At 41.5% G+C, this 24,465-nt stretch overlaps 1 protein-coding gene across 2 annotated transcripts; it reads left to right on the top strand.

The window, feature by feature from the left end:
• Positions 1 to 80: 80 nt before the first annotated feature.
• Positions 81 to 23,890, top strand: ttf2 (transcription termination factor, RNA polymerase II). Of its 2 annotated transcripts, XM_088353198.1 has the most exons (21): positions 81 to 163; positions 228 to 333; positions 403 to 489; positions 3,707 to 3,776; positions 5,396 to 6,277; positions 7,592 to 7,835; positions 9,434 to 9,664; positions 9,731 to 9,877; positions 12,474 to 12,624; positions 12,703 to 12,805; positions 13,945 to 14,135; positions 16,172 to 16,325; positions 16,403 to 16,494; positions 17,497 to 17,582; positions 17,652 to 17,785; positions 17,848 to 18,024; positions 19,910 to 19,968; positions 20,117 to 20,270; positions 22,486 to 22,568; positions 23,473 to 23,547; positions 23,612 to 23,890. In XM_088353198.1, exons 1-21 carry the CDS (start codon positions 136 to 138, stop codon positions 23,754 to 23,756), a joined length of 3,399 nt encoding a protein of 1,132 aa, XP_088209324.1. In that variant the 5' UTR covers positions 81 to 135; the 3' UTR covers positions 23,757 to 23,890. The 2 variants fall into 2 exon arrangements, with proteins under 2 accessions (XP_088209324.1, XP_088209323.1); XM_088353197.1 differs by having other exon boundaries at positions 17,497 to 17,785.
• Positions 23,891 to 24,465: the final 575 nt, after the last annotated feature.

Genomic DNA, 24,465 nt, shown 5'->3' with positions numbered 1-24,465 from the left:
ACAACCACAAACATCGATGAAAACGGGATTATCACTTTTATACTGAAAGGCCGATATCGTCTATCCATCCCTTCGAGGAAGCGGTGGATACGAAAATGGCTACATGACACCAACTTCTTATTTCCCGAGTTCATAATGGAGAAAATTATATGTGACGAACACGGTAAGACTTTCAATGGAAACTTATTTTGGTTAACACGACGTATATCAACTGCGAATTCTCTCAGGGAGCGTTTGTATGCTAAAGACCGGCGTGAAAGAAGGAGCGACCAAAGGCAAAAGCTTCTACGTGTGTGTGGACAAACGTGGCTGTGATTTCAACAAAGCAGCTGAGTCCGTTTTTTTTAGTCTCTTTTTTTCGTTTTCCTTTCAAGGTGATAATTGTCAACTCTTGTTCTCTAGTGTATCAGTGTCCCATTGCCTCCAGCACGAAGACTCTATAGTGGAACTCCAAGCGTTGACATACAACGAGAAGCAACAGTGTGACAGGTACAGTAAAGGCATATCTCTGATTTATGAATGAAAACTTTATTCAAACATTAAAATAAAAACGGAACATAAACAATAACTCAACAACAAAATACATAATATGTTCGAAAAGGGGTAGTCAGAAGCCGTTGCTTATATTCCCTACCCCTTCATCTTCCCTATTAAATACACCAAGGATATAACCACAGTAGTAATAATATTATTAATAACAGTTATGATATAACAATAGCAACAATAACAACAAAGTTAACCATAGCTCTAGACCACAGGTGTCAAACAGGCGGCCCGCAGGCCAGATCAGGCCCACTAAGGGATTGAATCCGGCCCAAGAGACAACACTCAGAGAAGCGCAAGAGAAAAACAAGCTGCAGGTTGAAATATGTCAACTTGATGTTGCCAAAGGCAGGCACCTCGAACAAACACTGTACTTGTATTTCTCTCTCTCTCTCTTTCTTTTCCACCCCTTTTCTTCCACTCCTCCATTTCTTTCACTCTTTCCCTCTTTTTCTCTTCCTTTGTTGCTCTTTGTCTCTTTCTCTCTCTGTGTCTTTTAACCTCTTTGGCTCTAACTTCCTTTTTTCCCTTTCTTTCTTTTCTCTTTCTCTCTGCATACCCTTTGCACTTTCTTTTTTCTTTTCTCTCCTTCTGTCTTTCTATTTCTCTTTGGATTTCTTTCTTCCTCTCCCTTTCTTTTCCCCCTCTCTCACAACTTTTTATCTTCTGTTTCTCATGCTCTCTCCCTCTCTCTCTCTTTTTCTTTCTTTGTCCCGCCCGTTCTCCTTTTCCCTCCCTCTTTCTCTGATTTCTTTATCTCCTTTTCTTTATCTTTAATCTACTAGTCCGGCCTCCGACAGAATGTTTGTTCTATCGTGTGGCCCCCGAGTTAAGATGACTTTGACACCCCTGTTCTTGACACACTATTCCCAATCTCTCCTATCACTCATACCCCATTTTCTTCATCTCTGTATTCCCCCAGTCATGTTTTTTTTGTATTTAAATTTGAACAAGTGAATAGTTGGACATTGTTTGATCTCGTCTTGTAAATTGTTCTGAAGTTTGACTCCGCACACAGACACACACATCCTTTTCCTGGTGGTTCTCACCTTCGGGATTTTGAATTTACAACAGCCCCTTAAGTTATAATTTCCCTCTTTCCGAATGAATCATTTATGGATGTTTTCTGGCACTGTGTTTTTGTTGATCTTAAATAGCAGTTGTGCGGTGAAAAATTGTACTAAATCATTTGGACTGCAGGAATAAAATATGGGTATGATCTGGATATCCTACCCTGTGTATGGTTCTAATTGCACGTTTATGGTGGATAAAAAATGAACTTTTGTCATGATTGCCCCAGACTTCTGCACAATATGTTAAGTATGGCAGTACTAGAGAACAATATAATAAATACAAGGCATTATAGTTTCAAATTAATTTGGCTTTGTTAATGATTGAAATGCTTTTAGATACTTTAGTTTGTATGTGTCTGATGTGTGTTTTCCAGCATCATTTATTATCTATTATGACCCCTAAAAACTTATTGCAGCAGCATCCATTTTTACTTCTAAATCTTGATTTGCCTTGCGATGACCAAAGAACATTACTTTGGTTTTATTTAAATTTAAAGATCATTTATCTATATCCATCCACACTTTTAGGTGAATTAATTCACGATGAATACACGTTACCAAATCATTATAGTTATCATTTGAATAGAAAATGTGAGTGTCGTCTGCAAATATGACTATTTTCAATAGTTTTGAAACATTAATGGTATTTTGGTTATATAAAGGCATGTAAACGCGCTCCATAATAAACTTAAGGTCTTAGTCCAAGTGCGGGTATTCTGAGTGCAATGGTTGGGTTAGTCAAGGGGTGGCCCAAACTATTAGGAAACAGAGATATTGGATTGAATATGTATTTATACTGCAGTAACAATTACTGGCGGTGCCACTTATGATTAATTTTATGATCAAGGGTGCCGGCCTGTAAAAATTCAATCATTGGCTGAAACTGGCACCCGCCTCAGACTTTGGACATGCCTGGTGAAGGATTTTATACATTTGACTATAAAGCATTTTATAAGTTACATTTATTGAGTTTAATGCTGTAGTTATTTACTGACTGTGCCTTTACTCAATGAGCAGTGAAACTTCAGGGCACCCTGGTAGGAAATATTTTTTCCAGAAATGGCGGGAACGGGACGTAAGGCTGATAAAATGATCAGCACATCCAGACGCAGAAAGGCCCTGATGACGGCGGACAGCAGGCATTGTTTTGAGAATTGCTCTCCGTTGTTTTGAGGAACCACTGACATCGGGACGCTCCTCTCTGAGATTGTGAAGCTCACGCTAGGATTCATTGGCACGCCCATGGGAGGAGCCGGCACACCATCTTGCAGGGAGACGTTGGCCAAGGAGAATAAAGCTAGAGGACTTCAGAGAAGGCTTCCCAGAGACTCCGACGACACGAATTCGGCCATTTTCGATGGAGTACACTTAGTTAAATTGCTAATGAAATTAAATCTGCCCCCGTGTGAAAATGTCGGCTCTTTTGTTCATCTTTTCCATCAAGAAACGAGCGTGTAAATTGTTGAATGTAGGTTGTGTTTGGTTAATGGAGTCAGACAACTAATTCTAACAATTTGGTAAACGGTGCAATTTGATATTTAATTCCTAACACTGGGTTAGTCCACTCATTTTCCACAACAAAAATGTCAAGGGTGTATCCATCTGTATATAGTGTAAGTCTATACTTCTGGCTAGCTTTGCACGTCAGAATCCCGGGATGTCTTCCACAGCATCTCTATGGGGTTCAAGTTTGGAATTTGACTCGGCTAATTTTACATCTCTGTCAACCCAGAGGGAATAAAATGTGTAAAGGTTGGGCTAAAATGGTATTTTTCCTCCCCAAATTACTTATTTTCCTTGCAGGTTTTATTGTGTATAAAAATCTAAGGTCCTACTCAAATAGGCGATTGGTAGGGCCATACTAAAATGTCTTCATGTCAACCTACAAATATTTTTTGTTCCCTTCCTAAATGTAATATTATATTTATTAAGTGCAAATATACTTACTGTAGAACTGGATTGAGGGTGTTTAAAACTCCTTTACTTGTCCTATTACTTGCACGTCGTTAGAGACTTGTGTCGGTTCCAAACATTTCCTTGAAATATTTTCCCGGTTTGAAAAACTTTTGCCCCCTTTTTTTCTTGTACAGGTTGTTCTACAGATGTGTTCAGGGTAAAAAAGCTGGTCAGCGATGGTGTGGAAATGTGCCCTGGAGTCTGGTAATTACATTTAATTTCAACATACATTACTCACTGTAAAATCAATCTTAATTCTAAGAAATATGCCCAATATCCCTAAATAGTGCGTCATCATAATCTTGTTCATACTTAGTCAAATCATGTCTATTTTGTTTGGCCCTTAATCCCAAAGAGTCTCAAAGGGCTGCACAGATCAAAAACTATTGCAAACTACAGACTATTATGACACCATCCCCTGATCTAAAACCTACATGAGGGCAAGGGAAAACTCAAAAACCTCAGGTCAAGTCAAGTCATGTTTATTTGTTTAGCCCTTGATCACAAAGAGTCTCAAAGGTCTGCACTGACCCAAGACTATTGCAAACCACAGACTATTATGAAACTATCCCCTGATCTAAAACCTACATGATGGCAAATGATACACATATATTGTCAACTTACAATATAGGTTATTCATATGCTATAGAATAGAAGTGTGTTTGAAGCTTAGATTTCCACATTTCCACTGAGGTTGCAGAACGAATCTCAGGGGGAAGAGCATTCCACAGCACCGGGGCCCCAATGGAGAACGCTCTCAAGCCTGCGGATTTCTTCTTGACTCTTGGGATCACAAGTACACCAGCGTTTTGAGAGCGAAGGCTCCCGACCGGAACATAGGGGGAGATCATATCTGAAAGTTATGAGGGAGCAAGTTCATGCATGATTTGGTATACTACCAACAGAACCTTAAAATCACATCTTAAGCTAACGGGGAGCCAATGCAGGTTAGCTCAAATCGGGGTCATGTGATCAAACTTTCTTGTCTTAGTTAAAAGCCTCGCTGCAGCATTTTGGACCAGCTGGAGGTTCTTGATTTTGGACTTCGGGAGACCGGAGAGTAGTGCATTACAGTAAGTCTGGGGAAATAACTTCACTCCAGTCTCTTGTCATACTGCTAAAAGAGCAATAAGGATTACCCATCAAATCAACTATTTGGACACACAAATCCACTTTTTATAACATCAAAACTGTTGAGATTTCCTGACATTGTATCATACCAAACAGCGATTATCGTATATAAGGCAAAAAAAGAAAGCCTTGCACTTGTTAGCTTGCATCATGGACAATTCATCACATCCACTACACAGCATCATCTCCAAACGGAAGAGCATCTTCAGCGACAGACTGCTGTCACAGTCTTGTTCCACAGACAGACTGAGGAGATCATTTCTTCCTCATGCCATGAGGCTCTTTAACTCCACCCAGGGGAGTAAAGGCCCACATTAAACCACACCCCCACATTGCGTATTACCCTATTTTTATGACAGTGTGTATTTTATGTAGCACTATTTAAATACTCTATATCAACACGTTACATTGGGTATTTATGTATTATATTCCTTTTACTTTATTATTGTTTTATTTTCAACACAAGGATACTGCTGGACGTGTGAATTTCCCTACGGGGATGAATAAAGTATCTAGCTGTCTAGATCTAACTGTCTATCTAGATCTAACTAAAGATCTATCTATCTATCTCTATCGATCTCTATCTTTCCATCTATCTTTCTATCTATCTATCTACTACTTGTATCGATATTGAGAATAACTGACCTAATGAAGTTTTTCATTGTATAACTTTTGCCTTGTTTATTTAACAGCCAGAAAAAGAAAATAATAAGCAGACAAAACAGGATCAACCTTCCAGTCTGCCACCGGTCCGCAACCCCTTCAAAGCTCCGGAAAAGCTGGGCCAAAAAGTGGAATGGGAGAAGATGCAAAAAGAGTCAGAGAGGAAAGACAACAAAGAAAATAAAAGAACAGACGATGAGACGGCTAACACATATCAAGGCAAGCAGCTTCCAGTAGGAATGAAGCTAAAGAAAAAATCTAGTGACTTAATTCCACCTGCAACTGCGTCTTCTTTCAAAAATGACACGACCGCCTCTATAACTGTGCCCAAAAGTAATGGTGTTCCCAAAAACGATGTGGTCATCTCTGGAGGTTCTTCTACAGCAGCGGACATTCCTAATTCTGTGCCTAAAAGGGATATCTCCTCCAGCAGAGACTCTGTCGAAGAAGTTCCTGACTCAAACCCTCAATCCAAAGACTGCAAGGCCACATCCCAAGTCCCGAAAATCGACGTAGCCGCCTCTGTCTCCGTCTCGACCAAAAGCAACATGGCTGTCTCCAAAGTTTGCATCCCGACATCAAGTTCATACGCATCTGTGCCCAAAAGTGACATGGCTGCCGGAGGTTCTTCCACAGCAAACGTTCATACGTCAAAAAGTAAAATGGTTCCCTCAGCAAGCACTGACCACAGTGCGCAGTGGAAACCCCGGCAGACCAAACAATATCAAGAAGATGAGGACGAGGATGTGGTGCTGGTGTCTGTGAAGCCCCCACAGAAGATCCCCCAAACCGCCATCCAGAAGCCCTTGACGTCCTTCTCCGGCTTTCAGGCAGCCTCCACTGTAAAAGGTCCGAAGAGTTACCCCCAAGGGATGCACAACATGCTGTCCACTCAGCTCCAGCAGAAAAAGGTGAGGCATTTTACAGAGTAGACCCTCAGAATACGACATTTCTGTTCTGAAATGAGGATCGCCATGTGAAATTACTGCATAGGGACTGGTAAGTTTATAGTTTAGTAGACACTCAAAATAAGGAGGGAATACACCAAAGGATTTAGCATGGAGAACAAGAGAAAGCCCAAACCTCAGACAAGAAATTCCCACCTGTTCTAAAAGCCTTCTTCTGAGCTTTTTATTTGTGTTAAATCTCCTAGGTTACTCAACCAGATCCACCCTTAACGTTGTGCAAATGAAAGAAAAGCAACATGATTGGCTGATAGTAACACTGGTGTAAATAGTGAAAATAAGTCAAAACAGGAGAGTGATGAGAATCAAGAGTATGAGTATGGATGTTAAGAGGGGACCGTATGAGAGTGTGATTGTGCCGAGTGTGTTGTATGGTGCAGAGACTTGGAACCTGAACGCAGATTTGAGAAGGAAATGAAATGTTTTTGAGATTAAGTGTTTGAGGAGTGTGTTAAGATTGACCAGATTGGATAGATTGAGAAATGAAATTGTGAGGGAACAGAACTGGAGTAGTCGTGGAACTGAGCAAGTGTGTGGATAAGATAGTACTGGTTTGGACACATGGAGAGGATGGATGTTGAAGAGGATCTACAGAGCAGAAGTAAAGTAAGGAGACCAAGAGGAAGGCCACCATTGTTGTGGATGGATGGTGTTATGAGTGCATTGCAGGAAAGAGGTCTAAATATAGTGGAAGCTAGAGTTCTTGTTGGTGATAGGAATGAGTGGAGAGATGTTGTAAAAGGATAGTCGGATGTTTAGATGCGTTCTAAAGGATGGGCAGGGCACCTGTATGATGCGGCAGGGGTAAACCGGTGAAAGCTGTTTAACAGAAGAATGTGTTGTCACCCTGACCCGAGTGACACAGCCGCTTTCTCGTGTCCCGTTTCATCTGGAGGGACGAAAGCATGAGCGATTCGGGTGCATAGGTGCCTAACCTGTTTGGGTGTTTCGGCATTTGGGTTGGCCATGGTCCCCCAAAAATTATTGTGTATTTTTCGCAAATTTTTCCCTTTTTTTATTTTCTTTGTTTTGGTATGTGTTTGTCTTGCTGTCGGTCACCCCTCTCAAGGGATATGACCTGGGTAGATGGATAGATAGTCAAATCAAGAAACAACAGAATTAACTTATCAGTGGCTTAGAGAAACCTGTGGTGAAACATTCCTCGCCGTAAAGTGAGAACGCCATAAAAGTCGATGTATTTTGGGGGTCTCCTTGTCTCCTGTGTCTCCTCTCTTCACATTCTCACGTGATGCGTTCAAGGCCACACTGGCGGCGGTCAACGTGGAGGCTCTGCCGGACAAAGGGGAGCGTCTCAGGACTCAGGTCAAAGAGCTGGAGGCGGCGCTGGAGTCCTTGAACCTCGCTCCTGCAAACCAAACGGCGTCCGCCAGCCAGATGGTGAACCCTTTCAGTCGTCCGGGCGCCACCGTCTTGATACCTGCCCCTCCGGCCGCTCCGGGGCCACAGCTCCAGCCAAGTCAGGGATTCCCATATATGGATGAAGGTAGGGCTGGCTCAAAAATCATGTAAATGTTATTATTCTCTATCTGGGGTGTCAAACTCTTTTTAGTGCGGGGGCCACATGGTGGAAAAAGCACTTTCAGGGACCGAACTAGTAAATTAATGACATAAAAAAGTGTGCCGTAGCTAGAGTACTGGGGGTCTATTCTGAGGCTCCCAATTAAATTCAGATTCCAGGGTGTAAGATTCGATTGTTTTTTTTCCCTCAATATTTTCCTTTAACAAGTTTACTAAGAATCCCTTGTAGTGTATCAATTGTTCAAACTTTATTTTGAACATTAAAATAAAAACAGGACCAAAAAAATGACTCAAGAACAAAAATAATGTTAACATAACATTTTCGAAAAGGGGTAGTCAGAAGCAGACGCTTATTTTCCCTACCCTTTCATCTTCCCTATTAATTACATTTCATAGATACATAAGAAATATAACACAATCTCACGGATATACATATTACATAGGTCAGATATCAATAATTATAATTATAACAATAGTCACATATTTTATACACTAATCATCGTAGTACCTATCTATTTACGTTATAATCCTATTAGTTACTAAAAATCATTCTGACACCACTGATAATATCAACAATAGCAATAATAACAGTTATGATATAATAATAGTAACAATAAAACAAAGTTAACCATAGTTGTAAACGCAGTATTTCCAATCACTCATACCCCACTATGTTATTGCCAGGTTGTAATTTTTAGAATAAGCGTTATAATAGGCTCAGTCAACTAATTATGCCAGTTGGAAATCAAATTTGCTAGGAAATCACTATGACCCACCACTGGTGAGATGTTTTGTGAAGCAGTCTGCGGGCCTCCCAGGTGATCTTAGGGAGCTACTTGGTGCTCGCGGGCACCGTGTTGGTGACCCTTGTCACAGATAGTAGATCTTTTTTTTTTTTTGCTTTAAGTAATTTATTAATTTTGGCTGGCAAGCAGTTGAGGGTGTCCCCTGCCCACTGCTCGAAGATAGCTGGGATGGACTCCAGCACCCCCGTGACCCTACTGAGGATAAGCGGTGCAGATAATGCATGGATGGATAGATAATTTATTAATTTGTCAGAAAATATTTTTCAAAATTGGCAAAATTCTAGAAAATATTACATTGTTTTAAGAATGGGTCTACATAACGGACAGGCATTCATACCAAAGTTTTTGCGACATCCACTTTGGCCAGGTCATCCTGGAAGAGGGGATATCTCATGTGCTACCACTTCTCAAGGTTTCTTCATTTTCCTCATGTTCAGGTTTTTGAGTTTTCCCTTGCCCTCATGTAGGTTTTAGATCAGGGGATGGTGTCATAATAGTCTGTGATTTGCAATAGTCTGTGGTCTGTGCAGCCCTTTGAGACTCCTCGTGATTAACGCCTATACAAATAAACATGACTTGAGATTTTTGAGTTTTTCCTTGCCCTCGTGAAGGTTTTAGATCAGGGGATGTTGTAATGGCTGTCTGTGCTTCCCTTCGAGCCTTTTTGCGATTAAGGGCCTCACAAATAAACATGACTTGACACATGACTGCAATAATATAAACAAATGTATAAAAAAGACAACATCTTCTGTGTCAGCAAACCAGGGCTTCTACGGTGGCCGCATGACCGATAGCCGCTTGCTAGCGGTGAAGAACGCTACATGCAAGACCATCGACCACCTTCACACATCGCTCGAGTCTTGCCCATCCCCCGATGCTGAAGTTCCGGACCCGAAGGGGCTAAAGGTGGCGCTCTTGGCCCACCAGAGGAGAGCCCTGGCTTGGCTCCTCTGGAGAGAAGCACAGAATCCGTGCGGTGGCATTTTAGGTACTAGTTGAGCTCGACGTCATGATATCAATTTGGATTTTTAAAGTGTGGTTTTTGTGTCCTCAGCCGATGACATGGGCTTAGGAAAAACACTCACCATGATCGCTCTCATACTGGCGCAGAAGATTAAGGCAAAGGATCAGCACGATGGGGACAAAAAGGAGGAGTTGGTGGAGGTTAAGAAGCACGACGAGGGATGGCTGTCAAAAACTGGTAACTATACAAAGCTGGAAATGGCATTCAGTAATATTAAGCAGGGATAAACCAATAGTTGCCCTGTGATTGGCTGGCAACCAGATCAGGCCCACTGCCCGAAGATAGCTGGGGTGGGCTCCAGCACCCCCGCGACCCTACTGAGGATAAGCGCTGCAGAAAATGGATGTAATGGAGTTTTTTCTAAATGAGTTTGAGACCCCTATTGAAAATGTCTACCGTATCCGATCTACTATTTCCGATTTACTGGATGGATAAACTAATAGTTTTTTAGGACAAATGCCAATTAATAGTGACTCCAATTCAATAGAATGGCCCTTGTAGTCATTTTACAGAGGAACGAGACGGAAAGGCTTTCCGTCTGAAAAGTAAGACCGAGGTCAAATGATAAGAAACGTGTAAAAAGATAAAAATGTACGAACCTATATATTAATTGCTAATGTTTCAACGAAAACAAATGCCGGCATGAAATATTTTAATAATACATAAAACAACAATTGATTTTAACCCCATATTCGATTTGATATGCTACTTTATTTTGAAATAAGTGAAATAAAAATATAACAAGTCAAAAAAACAAAAACGATCTTCATCTAATTTGTCCAAGAAGCATATGCTTAAGTCAAGTAAAAAAATAAAATGGCATGACTATTTAAAACCCCAGGGTTTTCTTATATAGCGACCCATCCATCTATCCATTTTCCGCTTATCCAGGGTCGGGTCATAGGGGCGGTAGCCCCTGCAGGGAAGCCCAGACCTCCCGTTCCCCAGCCACTTCATCCAACTTGTCCGACCGGATCCTAAGAAGTTCCCAAGCCAGCTTAGAAACGTTGTCTTTCCAGCTTGTCCTGGAGCCTCCTGCTGGTTGTTCATACCTGGAACACCTCCTGAGGGAAGCGTCCAGGAGGCATCCTCATCAACTCACAACAAGAAAGCTTATCAGCCAAACAATGTCTCCTTTCCCGCGTCACCGGCTCCTCTGGCGTCAGGCCTTGTCCCCGTTCTTGCTATTTTACTGTAAACATCATTCTTGTCTAGGCTACAATGACCTCGCCCCACAGCTCAGCCAGTGAATATCTTTTGTATTCAAATGTAATTTGTATTTGATCGTAAAAAATCCCTTATAGTCAAAAATATATACAAAAAATAAAATCCTTCAGAATGTAGATCCTCAGCTCCTTCTTCACCGCGACAGACCGAGACAGGGTCCGCACGATGGGAGAACGCTGCACTGATCTGTCTGTCGATCTCCTGTTCCATCCTACTCTCACTCGTGAACAAGACCCCGAGATACATGAACTCCACCACTTGGGGAAGGATCACATACCTGACCAGGGCATGCCACCTTTTTCCGGCTGACAACCATTGTCTCTGACTTGGAAGCGCTGATCTTTATCCCGACCGCTTCACACTCTGCTGCAAACTGCTCCTGTAGGAGCTGAAGATCACGGCTTGAGGAAGCCAACAGCACAACATAGTCTGCAAAAAGCAGAGGTGCAATGCAGAGGCTTCCAAACGAGACCCCTTCCTCGCCAAGGCCGCGGCTAGAAATTCAGTCCATAAAAGTTTTGAACAGAATCTGTGATAAAAGGCAGCTTTGGTGGAGTCCAACTCCCATTGGAAACGGATCAGACTTACTGCTGGCACTGCAGACCAAACTCTGGCACCGGAAACACAGGGACAGCACATCCCTGATAAGACTCCCGGAGCACCCCGAGGGACACGATCGAATGCCTTCTCCAAGTTCACAAAACACATGGAGACCGGATAGGGAAACTCCCATGCCCCACAACTAAGTGAACTCCATCGAATATGGCCGAATTAGTGTCGCTCGAGTCTTTGTCAAGTCTCCTCTCTCGATCTTCTGCTTCCTTCGCTCTGCCCACGTTTTTTCCGCAAGCTGGTGTGGCGGCTCCTCCCATTGGTGTGCCAGGAAAGCCCCCACGTGGGTTCCACCATCTTGGAGAAGAGCGTCCTGATGTCTGAAAAACTCATAACAGCAGAGCGTTTATCAAACAATCCCTGCCGTCCTGCGTCAGAGTCCTGTTATCGACAGAACTAGGCAAAACATTCCGCATTCGGATCAGCGTGACCTGTCATTGAACTTAAGCCTACTCGGCGAAAATCTTCATTGCACTCCATAAATGTAACTTGTGTTTAATCGTATAAAATCCTTTATAGTAAAATGTATAAAATCCTTCAGTGTCACTTGCCTTCCGCGGATGAGGTCTGTGATTTAGGGTCCCGATGCAGGACAAATTAAATCTTGTAACTGGCCTTTTTGGTAGCTTCTTTCGCTAACTGCTAAAGTTTGTCACTTGCACCAGTTCCGACCAACTCCAGCTATTTAGGCTTTTTTCAGCCGGTCTAGGTGTATCTAGAAAGCGAGGTCTTTAGTTGTTGCTCACTACTTTTCACTGGCTGAAATTCTTCTCTGCCCACTTGAGAAAATGTGGCAGTACGTTTCTGAATTTTGCCAAGTGGTATCATTCAGGCTCCATTGTGTGTCTCCATCAATTGCTCATGCTTCAGCTCCTCTTGAACTTTTTTACTCTTTTACAAACCGTCACTTTAATGCATCAAAATTCTGACCCAGATTGCCGACCGGTGCCGTCCAAAGGCACCCTGGTCATCTGCCCGGCCTCGCTGGTCCACCACTGGAAAAAAGAGATCGAGCGGCACGTTAAGACGGGCCGGCTGAGCGTGTACTTGTACCACGGACCCGACCGCAGCAAAAGTGTCCGAGTGTGAGCTCTTACATGCAACTATTAAAACACAAAAGCAGAATTATAGCAATTTCAACCGCTGTTGCTGTGTCTTTTCAGGCTAGCTGAACACGATGTGGTGGTAACCACATACAGTTTGGTTTCCAGGGAAACGCCTGGCCAGACAGAGGCAGACAAACCAGAGAAGGACGACAAGGATGCGGTGGGGAGAATAGTAAAATTTGAAATGCAGTCACCTCCAATGTTCCCTCTAAGCTGCGTGTGTGCGCAATTGCGCACTGCCCAGAGCTTTTCCGCGCCCAAGAAAATCTAGCCAGCTCACAAAAATGAGGGCTCAAAATTGCTAATTAATAGGCGAATTAAGTCAGTTACAGTGCATGAAGGTCAAAATACACTGACGTTGTGTTCTAAATGCGGTAATTTGAAGTCAAGGTCGAAGTAGAACGACGTTGAGTAAAGTCAGTAGAGTTTTTCGAGAACCGGCTTCTTCGGCTCGGCTCACTAAAAGGAACCGGCTTTTCCGGGTCCTAAACAGCTCTTCGGGTTTTTGCTTCTTTAATCCCAACATGACCTAAAATTATGCACAAAATGACTTAAAGGAACGGGGAGGGGAATAGAACAAAAAAGAAAAAATACCAAAATGAAAAAGTAGTGAAACCCTGAGAAAAAAAGAAAGAAAAAGGAAGAGAGAAAAAAGAAGGGAAATTTCAGAAATAAAACAGAAAAAAAGAAAAGAAAGAAACAATGGAAAAAAAGGAAATAAAGAACAAAAAGAAAAAAGTAACATCTAGGAAAAAATAAATATAATGAGTTTTTTTTTTAAAGGAATTTAAAAAAAAGTAGAAAAAAAACACGGAAAAAGAAGAAAAGGTTTGTGTTGCATTCAAATAATTTCCAATTATATCAAGTGAATGTTGTTGCCAATATTGTACTTCCACTAAAAAATGTGATTAAGTACAGTTCTGTATCTTGCAACCGACTCAATAAGCCCCCCCCCCCAAAATGTTAGTATTATGCAACAAAATATATCGGGGGGGAAAAAGAAATGGATATCTTGTGAAGGAATTGTAAAAACAAACGAAGTTTGTAGGCCGTACAACCTTTGCAATAGTACATGAGTCATTTCATTCAAAAGTGAAATATAATTTTGCATTGCCGGAAACTCAGCAAAATGTAACTTGATGTCAAGTTTTGGACTTGTTTGATAATGACTTATTTGCAACACTTGGGATTGCCGTTGCTCACTGTTGTTTCAAGCACGGGAAAATTACAGGGAACATTGGTCACCTCTAATGCAGTCACCCCTATATAGTAAATAAGACTCTTTCTGTGATTCTTCAGCCCGTAGCAGCGGGTGGCGGCCCCCTTGGCCGGATCTCTTGGGCCCGGGTAATCCTGGACGAGGCGCACAACATTAAAAACCCCAAAGTGCAACAGTCTATGGCCGTGTGTCAGCTGAGGGCGTCCGCCCGCTGGGCCATGACTGGAACGCCCATCCAAAATAATCTGCTGGACATGTACTCCCTACTCAAGTAAGATGAATCCTTTTTTAGGAGTATTCCTTAAAATGATGTCCCTCAAAAGTTTAAAGGTTTGAGGTGTCCTTAAAAAGTTGAAAGTCAAATATGTTCTCTAAGAAGTATGTGTTAGATCCCCAACTGAGTTCAAAGAGCCCTTATGCTTTTTTTTTTTTATTTGCGCCCTTCTGCTGTTATATTACTTTTATCAGAACAAACGTATATTTAAGAGCATCTAAGCAAGGCACACACATTATGCAGTGTTCTGGTTTGCCCGCGTCCCTGCGTCCTAGACGCATCATTTTTGCTGGGGACGCATTGTGTCAAATCAACGTGCGGGACGCGACTTTTTTAACACCAAATTGTCATTATTACCCGATAACTTTTTTTTTTTTTAACAAAAATTTACCGCACTCCAAACTTTTCGTCAGGCAGATTCGCCATTGTTGTTTTGGTCTCGCGCCGACCTCGGCAAACGAGATCTCGTTGCTTCGAGATGACGTCATTGTTTTGGTGGTTGTCGAGTGAAAGAGAAGTATGCCTCCGTAAAAAACAGTTGGTATTGGGTGCAAATCAACAAAAAATGAATAACTTCTTCAGTGTCGGTAATAAGTCGAAACATACAGAAAGTGGTAACAACGGCAATAATTCCGGCACGAAAAAACAGAGGAGAAATTCTTCAGAGGACCGCGAAGGCAAGGAAAACACGTGTTTTGAAGCGAACGATTCGACGAAAGATAAACAAAAGAATTCTCCTAGCAAGAAAAGGACTTTTCTGCCAAAATGGACTCAATTTTATTCCTGGTTACGCTATGAGGATGATGATAATGGAGGCTACATGTTCTGTGATGCGTGCACCCAGCGTGACAAAAAAACTGGATTGCATAAATCATTTCGCAATAAGAACTTTCAGAAAAGCACATTGGATCGGCACAACGACAATGAAAACCACAAATTCCGTTGCTCCAATTGGACCTTGAGAAGGCATTACAACTGTGGCGGGACAGCAAACCACGAAGAATATATGAACTGAAAAATCTGAAGTGATTAAAACTGCATGAATATATAGATTTATATATTTGCCGCCGATTTACAATTTCAACCTGGATAACACTAAATTTTGGGGAGCCATAGATCTCTGTTGGGACTCATAGATTTTTGAGCATGCGAGCCCCCGGGACCCATCACTTTTCACAGGTCAAATGAACACTGATTATGTGTTACTCTTCCGCCATCTCCTGGCTCAAAGTTGTGAGTACAGCCTTAAGTGTTAGAATTGCACACCCCACCTTTATTTAAGACATATTTCAATGCATATCTCATTTCATAAGCCGTCATTATTTATATTATAAAAATATATTGGTATAAAATCTCAAATTCCTTTTTTTTTTGGTTGAATTTTGGAAATACCTGAGGCACTTTCTTGTCAGGGCGGCGCGGTGGTTAGCGCTTGTGCGGCACAGTTCTGAGGTCATGGGTTCAAATCCAGCTACCGACCTTCCTGTGCGGAGTTTGCATGTTCTCCCCGTGCTTGCGTGGGTTTCTTCCCAGCATTCCGGTTTCCTCCCACATTCCAAAAACAGGCATATAAGTTAATTAGTTGGTCCAAATTTGATGGATGGATGGGTTCTTGTCATTAATCAAATATTACTAAACAATTATGTATAAAAAAATATAAAACATTTGTTATGAAAATCCTTATAAAAATACTAGACTATTTTTAAACCATTATTCATAAAATGTAAAAAAAAAATTGTTATAAAATATTTAATAATTGTTATTAAAAAAAATATCCGTGCAGCCTGGTCATCCTTGAAGGGTGATTACCTCATTTGCAGTCCTTTCTCAAGGTTTCTTCATTTTCCTCATGTTGAGGTTTTTGAGTTTTCCTTGCCCTCATGTAGGTTGCAGATCAGGGGATAGTCTGTGGTTTGCAATAAATGTAGCTGCAATGTAAATCACGTTTAACCCGGTCTAATCCTGGTTGTGGCTTTGTTTGCATTCTATAAATTGTCAAATTTTCTGTTAAAAAACGATTCTTTACCTCTCAGGTTTCTGCGCTGTTCTCCTTTCGACGAATACAAACTATGGAAGGCGCAAGTGGACAACGGCTCCAAACGTGGCCGGGAGCGACTCAACATCCTGACCAGGACTTTGTTACTGCGGCGCACCAAAGATCAACATGATCCTTCAGGGAAACCACTTGTATGTTTTTCATTATTATTATTTTTTTTATTATTATTGAACTTTACAACATAAATGTCTGGTCAACCATTGGTCAGGTGGTGCTTCCTGATCGGACCCTTAGGGTGCATCGGCTGAAACTGTCCGAAGATGAGCAAGCTGTCTATGACGTGGTCTTCGCCCAGTCCAGGTGAAGGAATAAGTCCTTTGAAAAAGCCACTTATGGTTACCGTAAATCCCGGACTATAGAGCGCACCTAATTATAAGCCGCACCCACCACATTTTAAGAGGAAAACCGATTTTGTACTAACACAAGCCGCTCCTGCATAAAGCCGCATGTGCCCACATTTAAAAAAAAGTAACACAAACACAAAATTAACCCAAACCCGACTTTAAGTCCCGTGTTTGAAACTGAATGTCCTTCATAAAAGTACACAGTCCAAAAATCACAGCCGGCAAAATGAACGGAAAATGATACCAGTACTTAAGGTTTTATGCAGACCTGCAGAGTCCGGGTCCGGTTGAAAGTAATCCAAGGAAAAAAGTGTATATTTCCAAAGGTAAGGGTGGGAATAATATAATATCCCCACTTTCCGTCAGCCCGCGTTTTTTTCGCCCCTTCTTTTTTATTCTCCCGTGCAAAACATATCAGAATAAGTGTCTCTAATAAATACATTACAAAAATATACAGTTGCAAATACATATTATACATGGCTACACATATTTACAAAGAAAGACTGTACACCCAGAGAGTATTCAAAGCTTTAATAATAATAAAACGTGCTTCGTTTTGCTTTCGCTTTTAATATAGGTGTACGAAGTGATTTATCCCTTTTTTTTTTATTTTCACACGTTCATGTTAGCGTAATCTTTTGTACGGAAGATTACGTTAACGCGAACGTACGATTAGCCTTTTTATAAAAAGTAGCGGCTTATAGTCCGGAATTTATGGTAGATATATGGGGGAGGGCCTTTTTTCACAGAAGAACTTTAAGCAGAATATTTGGAAAATCCAGTTACCAAAACCACAAATGGATCAAAATCCTCCATATGAATGGACTAACTCTTTCTCTTAATTTGCTCCAAGCAAGAACTTCTCTAAATTTTGGGTCGGACTCCGATTTTTTTCTAACTGAGAGGCGTTCGAAAACCGAGGTTCCACTGTAAACCTGAGTCGTCCTTTCGGTTCTAGATCCACTCTGCAGAACTACCTGAAGAGGCACGAAGGAAACGACACCAAAGGACGAAGCGCATCCGCCTCGAATCCTTTTGACAAGAGTGAGGCATGGGCATCAACCACGTCTTGTTTCTGTTCACGTCTAAGTGTGTCTCCTTTTGCGTCTTCAGCGCTCCACGATCGGTCTTTGTCCTCTCCTGCATCTGCTTCTCAACAACCTAAGCAAGCAGCCAGCACCGCCCACATCCTGTCACTGCTTCTGCGATTGCGACAGTGCTGCTGCCACCTATCACTACTTCAGAAGGTAGACACGCGCGCACACGCACACATAAAAACACACTAAAGTGTGTACTCTCTCATTCCCAGACCCTGGACTCCTCTGAGCTTCAAGGCGACGATGTGGTCCTGTCTCTGGAGGAGCAGCTCAACGCTCTGTCGCTCACTTCCGGCAACTCTACATCGGACGCCGTCGAGGACACCGTGGGCCTAAACGGGACACGTTTTCCTTCCCGGCTGTTTGACGACGGGAGCAGTAGTACAAAGGTGGGTACCAAATTCATCACTAGAGGTTGTTTCAGTGCCAGTACCTAAAAACCATTGAATTTTTTTTACCCTTTTCTTGTTATTTTGCACATAAAAGATTGAGGAATCATGTTTTACTTTTGGCCCTTTTTTTTCAGAACAACCCAAACTTTCAATATCTCCCAAACCAACCTTAAAAATGTGTTAAGATAATGTAGTTATAGTTTAAAATGGAAGATTGTAATGATGTAGAGACTTGGACTGAACATAAACACATTATATGACAACATAAACTGGAGATATAAACTGTTATAAATATATAACAAAAGTATTTGAGTCTTGCTCTCTGTTTTCCATATATTGTCAACTATTTATCACCATTACCAGGCGTTCTATGGGCCTGAAGCAATTCCTGGAGACATACTGAAGAGATCATTTCTTCCACATGCCACAAGGCTCTTTAACTCCACCCGGGGGAGTAAAAGCCCACATTTAACCCCACCCCCACATTTGCATATTACCCTATTTTTATTACAGTGAGTATTTTCCCTAGCACTACTTAAATACTCGATATAAACACGTTTGATTGGGTATTTTTGTATTCTATATCTTTTATTTTATTATTTGTTGGTTTTAGATGAGGGGATGGTGTCAAGAACATTACCGGGGACCCTCTCACCCCCATCATGGACTGTTCACTCTGCTAGCCTCTGGGAAGAGGTTCTGCAGTGTGCGGTGCAGGACCACCAGGCTCCGCAATAGTCTAGTCCCCCTGGCCATTAGACTGTTAAATGGTCAATCTAACATATAGTTAACTTAAATCTAAACGGCTGCTAATCTGACTTTTTGCACTACTGGCAATTTTTTATAGCTTGCCACTCATTGCACATTGCTCTCTGCACTATGGTAATTACAGCGTTATTGTTACAGTGTTAATGTTACTGTGTACCTGACTTGTTAACCTGACTGCCCATTTTGCACATCTGGTTAGCTACTCTTCTTGCACTATCGGCACTATGGTAAAATACTACACGTAGCCATACAATACAATACAACATTATTTATATCTGTACATTCAAGGAAACTGTGGGGGTCAGATGCATCGACATTTCGTTCTGTATACACGTGTACTAGAATGACAATAAAGTAGATCTGAATCTGAATCTGAATAATAGTCTGTGGTTTGCAATAGTCTTTGATCTGTGCAGCCCTTTGAGACTCTTTGTGATTAAGGCCCAAACAAATAAACTTGACTTGACCATTTTACTTTTCAACACAAGGATACTGCTGGAAGTGTGAATTTCCCTCCGGGGATGAAAAAAGTATCTATCTATCTATCTATCTATATATGACCCATCAGTACCCCAATTCATTGCCCCTTTGACAATCAAAACTAAATATTTTTTTTTGTTGTTGGTGACAAATAACACACAATGCTTTACAAAATGCATTACTTACTATGCCCAGTCTGTGTAATTTCATGCCTGTGATTGGTCCGTTGCCACACGTGTAGTATACCATTTGTGTAGTATACCATCAGAATTTAAGACTAAAGTATTTAGGAATTTTTAAATGTTGTTGATGTGAAAATCGAATTTTTTGTTTAATCCATTTTTGTTTGTTAGTTATTTGAAAAGTCCCTCATTAATTTATTGATGAGTTATTTAAGTTATGTCATGTTTATTTCCAGAGGTTTATTTAAACAGTATTTATTTTTCTAAATCTGTTTAAATCAAATATATTTTTTGCTTTCAGCAAAAAAAAAACTCCTATTTTTGGGGGGAAATAGGCTTTTTTATCCTCCTAGGGATACAATTATAATTTTGGCAATAGTGTACTTACCATTTACAGCAACAGGATTGTTTTTTTTTTATTCAAAAAAATGTACTGTTTTATTTCGAGACAGATTTCTGCCATTGTGTCCGAACTGGAGGAGATCCGAAGAAAAGATGACAGCCAGAAAAGGTAACAGTCGAGAAAATGACGCTAAAGTTCCCCGAAAAACTAGCAACAATCCTAGGAACAATTGTTTTTCCCCATCAAATTGTAACCGAACACCAATTTGCGGAAAATTCCCTTTTTTTTTAACACTTCAAAATTTCTGTCGCGATAGCGTGATCGTTTCTCAGTGGACCAGCATGCTCCGCATTGTTGCGGTCCACCTGCAGAAGATCGGCCTGCGCTACGGCATCATCGACGGGACCGTCAACCCCAAACGCCGCATGGACCTGGTCGAGGAATTTAACACCAACCCCAAGGGACCACAGGTGACATTTTCTAATCGTTTGAATCAACCATGTAAACATACGGCCCGCGGGCTGGGTCTGGTCAATTGGATGATTTAACCCCTTAATGTTCCTAGGGCCCGCTATTGGGCCGTTGGACTGTTGATAAACGTGGTTGTGTCTTTACGATGTCAGCAGTCACTAATATGCCACCTGCCATTGGATTCAAGATATGATTCCTGTTAGGGGAAAAAACTATATTTACAAATTTAGCGTTTACCAAATTGTTCGAATTACCGTAAATTCCGGACTATAGAGCGCACCTGATTTTAAGCCGCACCCACCACATTTTAAGAGGAAAACCGATTTTGTACATACACAAGCCGCACCTGTATATAAGCCGCATGCGCCCCCATTAAACATGTAACACAAACACAAAATGAACCCAAACCCGACTTCAAGTCCCGTGATTGAAACTAAATGTCCTTCGTTAAAGTCCACAGTCCAAAAATCACAGCTGGCAAAATGAACGGAAAATGATACCAGTACTTAAGGTTTGATGCAGACCTGCAGAGTCCGGGTCTCGTTGAAAGTAATCCAAAGAAAAAAGTGTATATTTCCAAATGTGGGGGTGGGAAAAATATATCAGATGAACAAATTTACTCACGCAACTCCTTTTTCTTTAACCAACTTTTTACCCCCTCTTCTTTCCTTGTCTGTCCCTCACCTTTAGCGGTCCCCACTTAAACTCGGCACCCCGCGTTTGTTCCGCCCCTCATTTTTCGTTCACCCGTGAAAAACATATCAGAATAAGTGTCTAAAATAAATACAAATAAATACATTACAAAAATACACAGTGGGTTACACATATTTACAAAGAAAAGACAGTACACCGAGAGAGTTTTCAAAGCTTTAATAATAATAATATAGCTTTGACAGGGCAGTTAATGGTAGCAACACTCGAGCGCCGCTAGCGGCCGTTAGAAAAATGACATAAATTGGTCGCATCACTGAATAAGCCGCAGGGTTGAAAGTTAGGGAAAAAAGTAGCGGCTCATAGTCCGGAATTTACAGTAGTTATCTGACTCCATTAACCAAACACAAACTTTAGCCTCCTAACACTGCGTGCTTTTTTCTTGATTTTTGGGAAACATTGACAAGAGACAGGCTATTTCACACGGGGGCAGATTTTTTTTTCTTAAATTATTTCTTTAGTGAATTCCATCAAATTTTGTCGAATTATTATCGAATTAGTCTAATTAGTCTTGTCAAGCCTTGCTCCCGTCTGTGTCTTTTTCTGTCCATCTTCCGGGTTCCGTCCTTTTGATACGTCTGGGCACCGGCTCCTCCCCCTTTGGCGGGCTGACTCCTCCTTTGGGCATGCTGACTCCTCCCCTGGGGCGGGCCAGGAACTCCTCACGTGGCTTCCACCCAGTGGCCACCTCCTCCTCGCCAGAAGACGCCGCCGTGTCTAAAGGGCTCACAACACGAAAGCTTATCAGCTCAAAGCAATGCCAAAAACAAGGCCTAATTCCCTCGTCAGCGCCCCGCTATCAAAATTCCCCCAGCCAAAACACTATACACTTCGAACGGCGCGACCTTCAGCCTTCTGTGACAAAATTTAATTTGTATTCTATTAAATCCCTTATAGTCAATTTAATAAAATAAAAAAATCCTTCACTCCCAAGACTCAAAATATACTCATAACAAAAACATCACCATTAGTCTGAAACAAGATACCCTAAAACTATAAAGTACTCTTGTCAGCTGATTCCCCGCATACATGGTCTCGGTAAATTCACGAGATTCCAGTGAATCCAAACGATTAAAATATTTTCTCCAAAATACACAATAAACCGACAGATTTAAAATCCACTTAAAGACATTACTGCATCGTTTGACAATCCTTGTCGTAATCAGTTCGTTTCACTCCATCATTCCCCACTCATCGGATGATTTCACGGACAGACTGAGGAGATCATTTCTTCCTCATGCCATGAGCCTCTTTAACTCCACCCGGGGGAGTAAAAGCCCACATGAAATCCCACTCCCACATTTGCATATTACCATATTTTTATGACAGTGTATTTTTCGTAGCACTATTTAGATACTCTTTATCAGGGGTGTCAAACTCATTTTAATTTGGGGGCCACACGATAGAACAAACATTCAGTCAGGGGCCGGACTAGTAGATTCAAGAGAAAGAAAAATAGATCTCAAAGGGCTTTTCAACATATTTATTCCTCTCTTGTGGAAGGTTATGCTTGTATCCCTCTGTGCCGGCGGCGTGGGCCTCAATCTTGTGGGCGGAAATCACCTCTTCCTCATGGACATGCACTGGTAAGTGAGCCGGGAATCCATATAGGAAGGAGTTCGGGAATTCTACTTTAAGCAGAGGTCAACCTCTCATCTCTCTTTAGGGGGCGCTCTGGAGACCCCCTGTCATAGGCTATGCAAAAAACGAGACTATTCTTGGTGCGGTTTATTCCCTTTGAGTCTCCATAGTTTGTATTCTTTCTTGTGCTTTGTAGCACTTGTTTACGGTGTGTGAATGTGTGTGTGAATGGGTAAGTGTGAAGCACATTGAAAAACACTTTCGGATGTCTTCAGGGACCTGAAAAGCGCTATATAAATGCAGATCATTTACTATTTAAATCTAATTAAGAAGTCAATGGAAGGAGACCAAGAGGAAGGCCGCGATTGATGTGGATGGAGGGTGTTATGAGTGCACTGCAGGAAAGAGGTCTCAATTTAGTGGAAGCTAGAGCTCTTGTTGGTGATAGGAATGAGTGGAGAGGTGTTGTGAAAGGATAGTGGGATGTTTGGACGTGTTCTACAGGATGGGCTATGATACGGCAGGGGTAAACCAGTGAAAGCTGTCGGGCCCTGCTGTTTAACCTGACCCGAGTGACACAGCCGCTTTCTCGTGTCCCGTTTCATCTGGAGGGACGAAAGGATGACCGACTTAGGTCCCGAGGTGCCTAACTTGTTTGGGTTTTTGGGCATTTGGGTTGGCCATGGTCCCCAAAAAATGTTTGTGTGTGTTTTTGCGATTTGTTTTCCCTTTTTTAACTTTCTTTGTTATTGTGTTTGTCTTGCTGTCGGTCACCCCTCTTGAGAAATATGACCAAGGCAGAAATCGTGTAATATAGAAGATAAAACATATAAGATGGCTTTTATCTACCTGTTAGACACATACAACCACCTCAGTGAAAAAAAGAATGTAATTCATGATGTGTGACAGGAATCCGGCCTTAGAAGACCAAGCCTGCGACCGAATCTACCGCGTGGGTCAAAGAAGAGACGTCACCATTCACAGGTAACAGGAAGACCGACTTCTTCCGTGCCATATTTTGCTCCCTGAGCATCAGCTTTTCTTGCAGGTTCGAGTGCGAAGGCACGGTGGAGCAGAAGATCTCCACGCTGCAGGCCAAGAAGAAGCAGCTCGCCCAGAGCGTGCTGTCGGGAACCGGCAGTGCCGTCTCCAAACTCTCCCTGGCGGACCTCAAGATTATTTTTGGCGTTTGAAGGCTTCCAAATGTGTGTGAAAATTCAATAATACAGCCGACGCGCACAAAAAGTTCAGAGATTCACGGTTGTTTTTATGTTTTAGGGTTTTGTTTCTAAGGAGAAAAAAAAAGAATAAATGGAACAACATGCAAGCTTCATATAAGCTGATGCTGACCCACTTTAATGCTTGTTCTCACAGTATGTGGCGTTCTACTTAAAGGGATACCCAAATTCTAAAACATAGGAAATGTAAAATAATAGTACATGTTTTTTGTTTGTTTTTTGCATAATATCGAACAATGGGCGCAGAGCAGGCTAGCCAGCTATCCAACTGCTAGCTGTAAGGTGGACTTCCCCCAAAAATGTGTACAGTGGGACCTCGCTACTTTGCGGTTCGACGTTCGCGACTTCAGAGCTTCGCGGTCTGTAATGTTTAAAAAAATGTTTTTTTTTTTTTTGTTTGTTTTTTTTTTTGTTTGCTTTTTGAAGGGGCGTCACTACTTCACAGATTTTCACTTTTAGCGGGTGGTTTTGCTCCCCATTAACCGGGTCTAAAAAATAATAATTTAAAAAAAAAAAAAAATATATATATATATATATATATCTATATTTTTTTTTTTTTTTTTTTTTTTTTTTTTGAAGAGTCGTCGCTACTTTTTGCGGGTGGTTATGTTCCCCAATAACCGGATCTAAAAAAATGATTTACTCCTAAAATTGCAATGTTATT

This window comes from Urocampus carinirostris, chromosome 14, assembly GCF_059441175.1.
Source record: "Urocampus carinirostris isolate Australia breed hairy pipefish chromosome 14, RoL_Ucar_1.0, whole genome shotgun sequence".
NCBI classification, from domain to species: Eukaryota; Metazoa; Chordata; class Actinopteri; order Syngnathiformes; family Syngnathidae; genus Urocampus; species Urocampus carinirostris.
The sequence above is the reverse complement of the archived record's forward strand: the minus strand, read 5'-3'. Positions and strand labels throughout refer to the sequence as shown.

Bases quoted from the DNA above. Each gene is read 5' to 3' on its own strand.
- ttf2 (XM_088353197.1), top strand. From the start codon at position 136: ATGGAGAAAATTATATGTGACGAACACG. The intron at 6,278-7,591 runs GTGAGGCATTTT...GATGCGTTCAAG, and splicing joins CTCAGCTCCAGCAGAAAAAG to GCCACACTGGCGGCGGTCAA. The intron at 20,271-22,485 runs GTGACATTTTCT...CTCTTGTGGAAG, and splicing joins CCAACCCCAAGGGACCACAG to GTTATGCTTGTATCCCTCTG.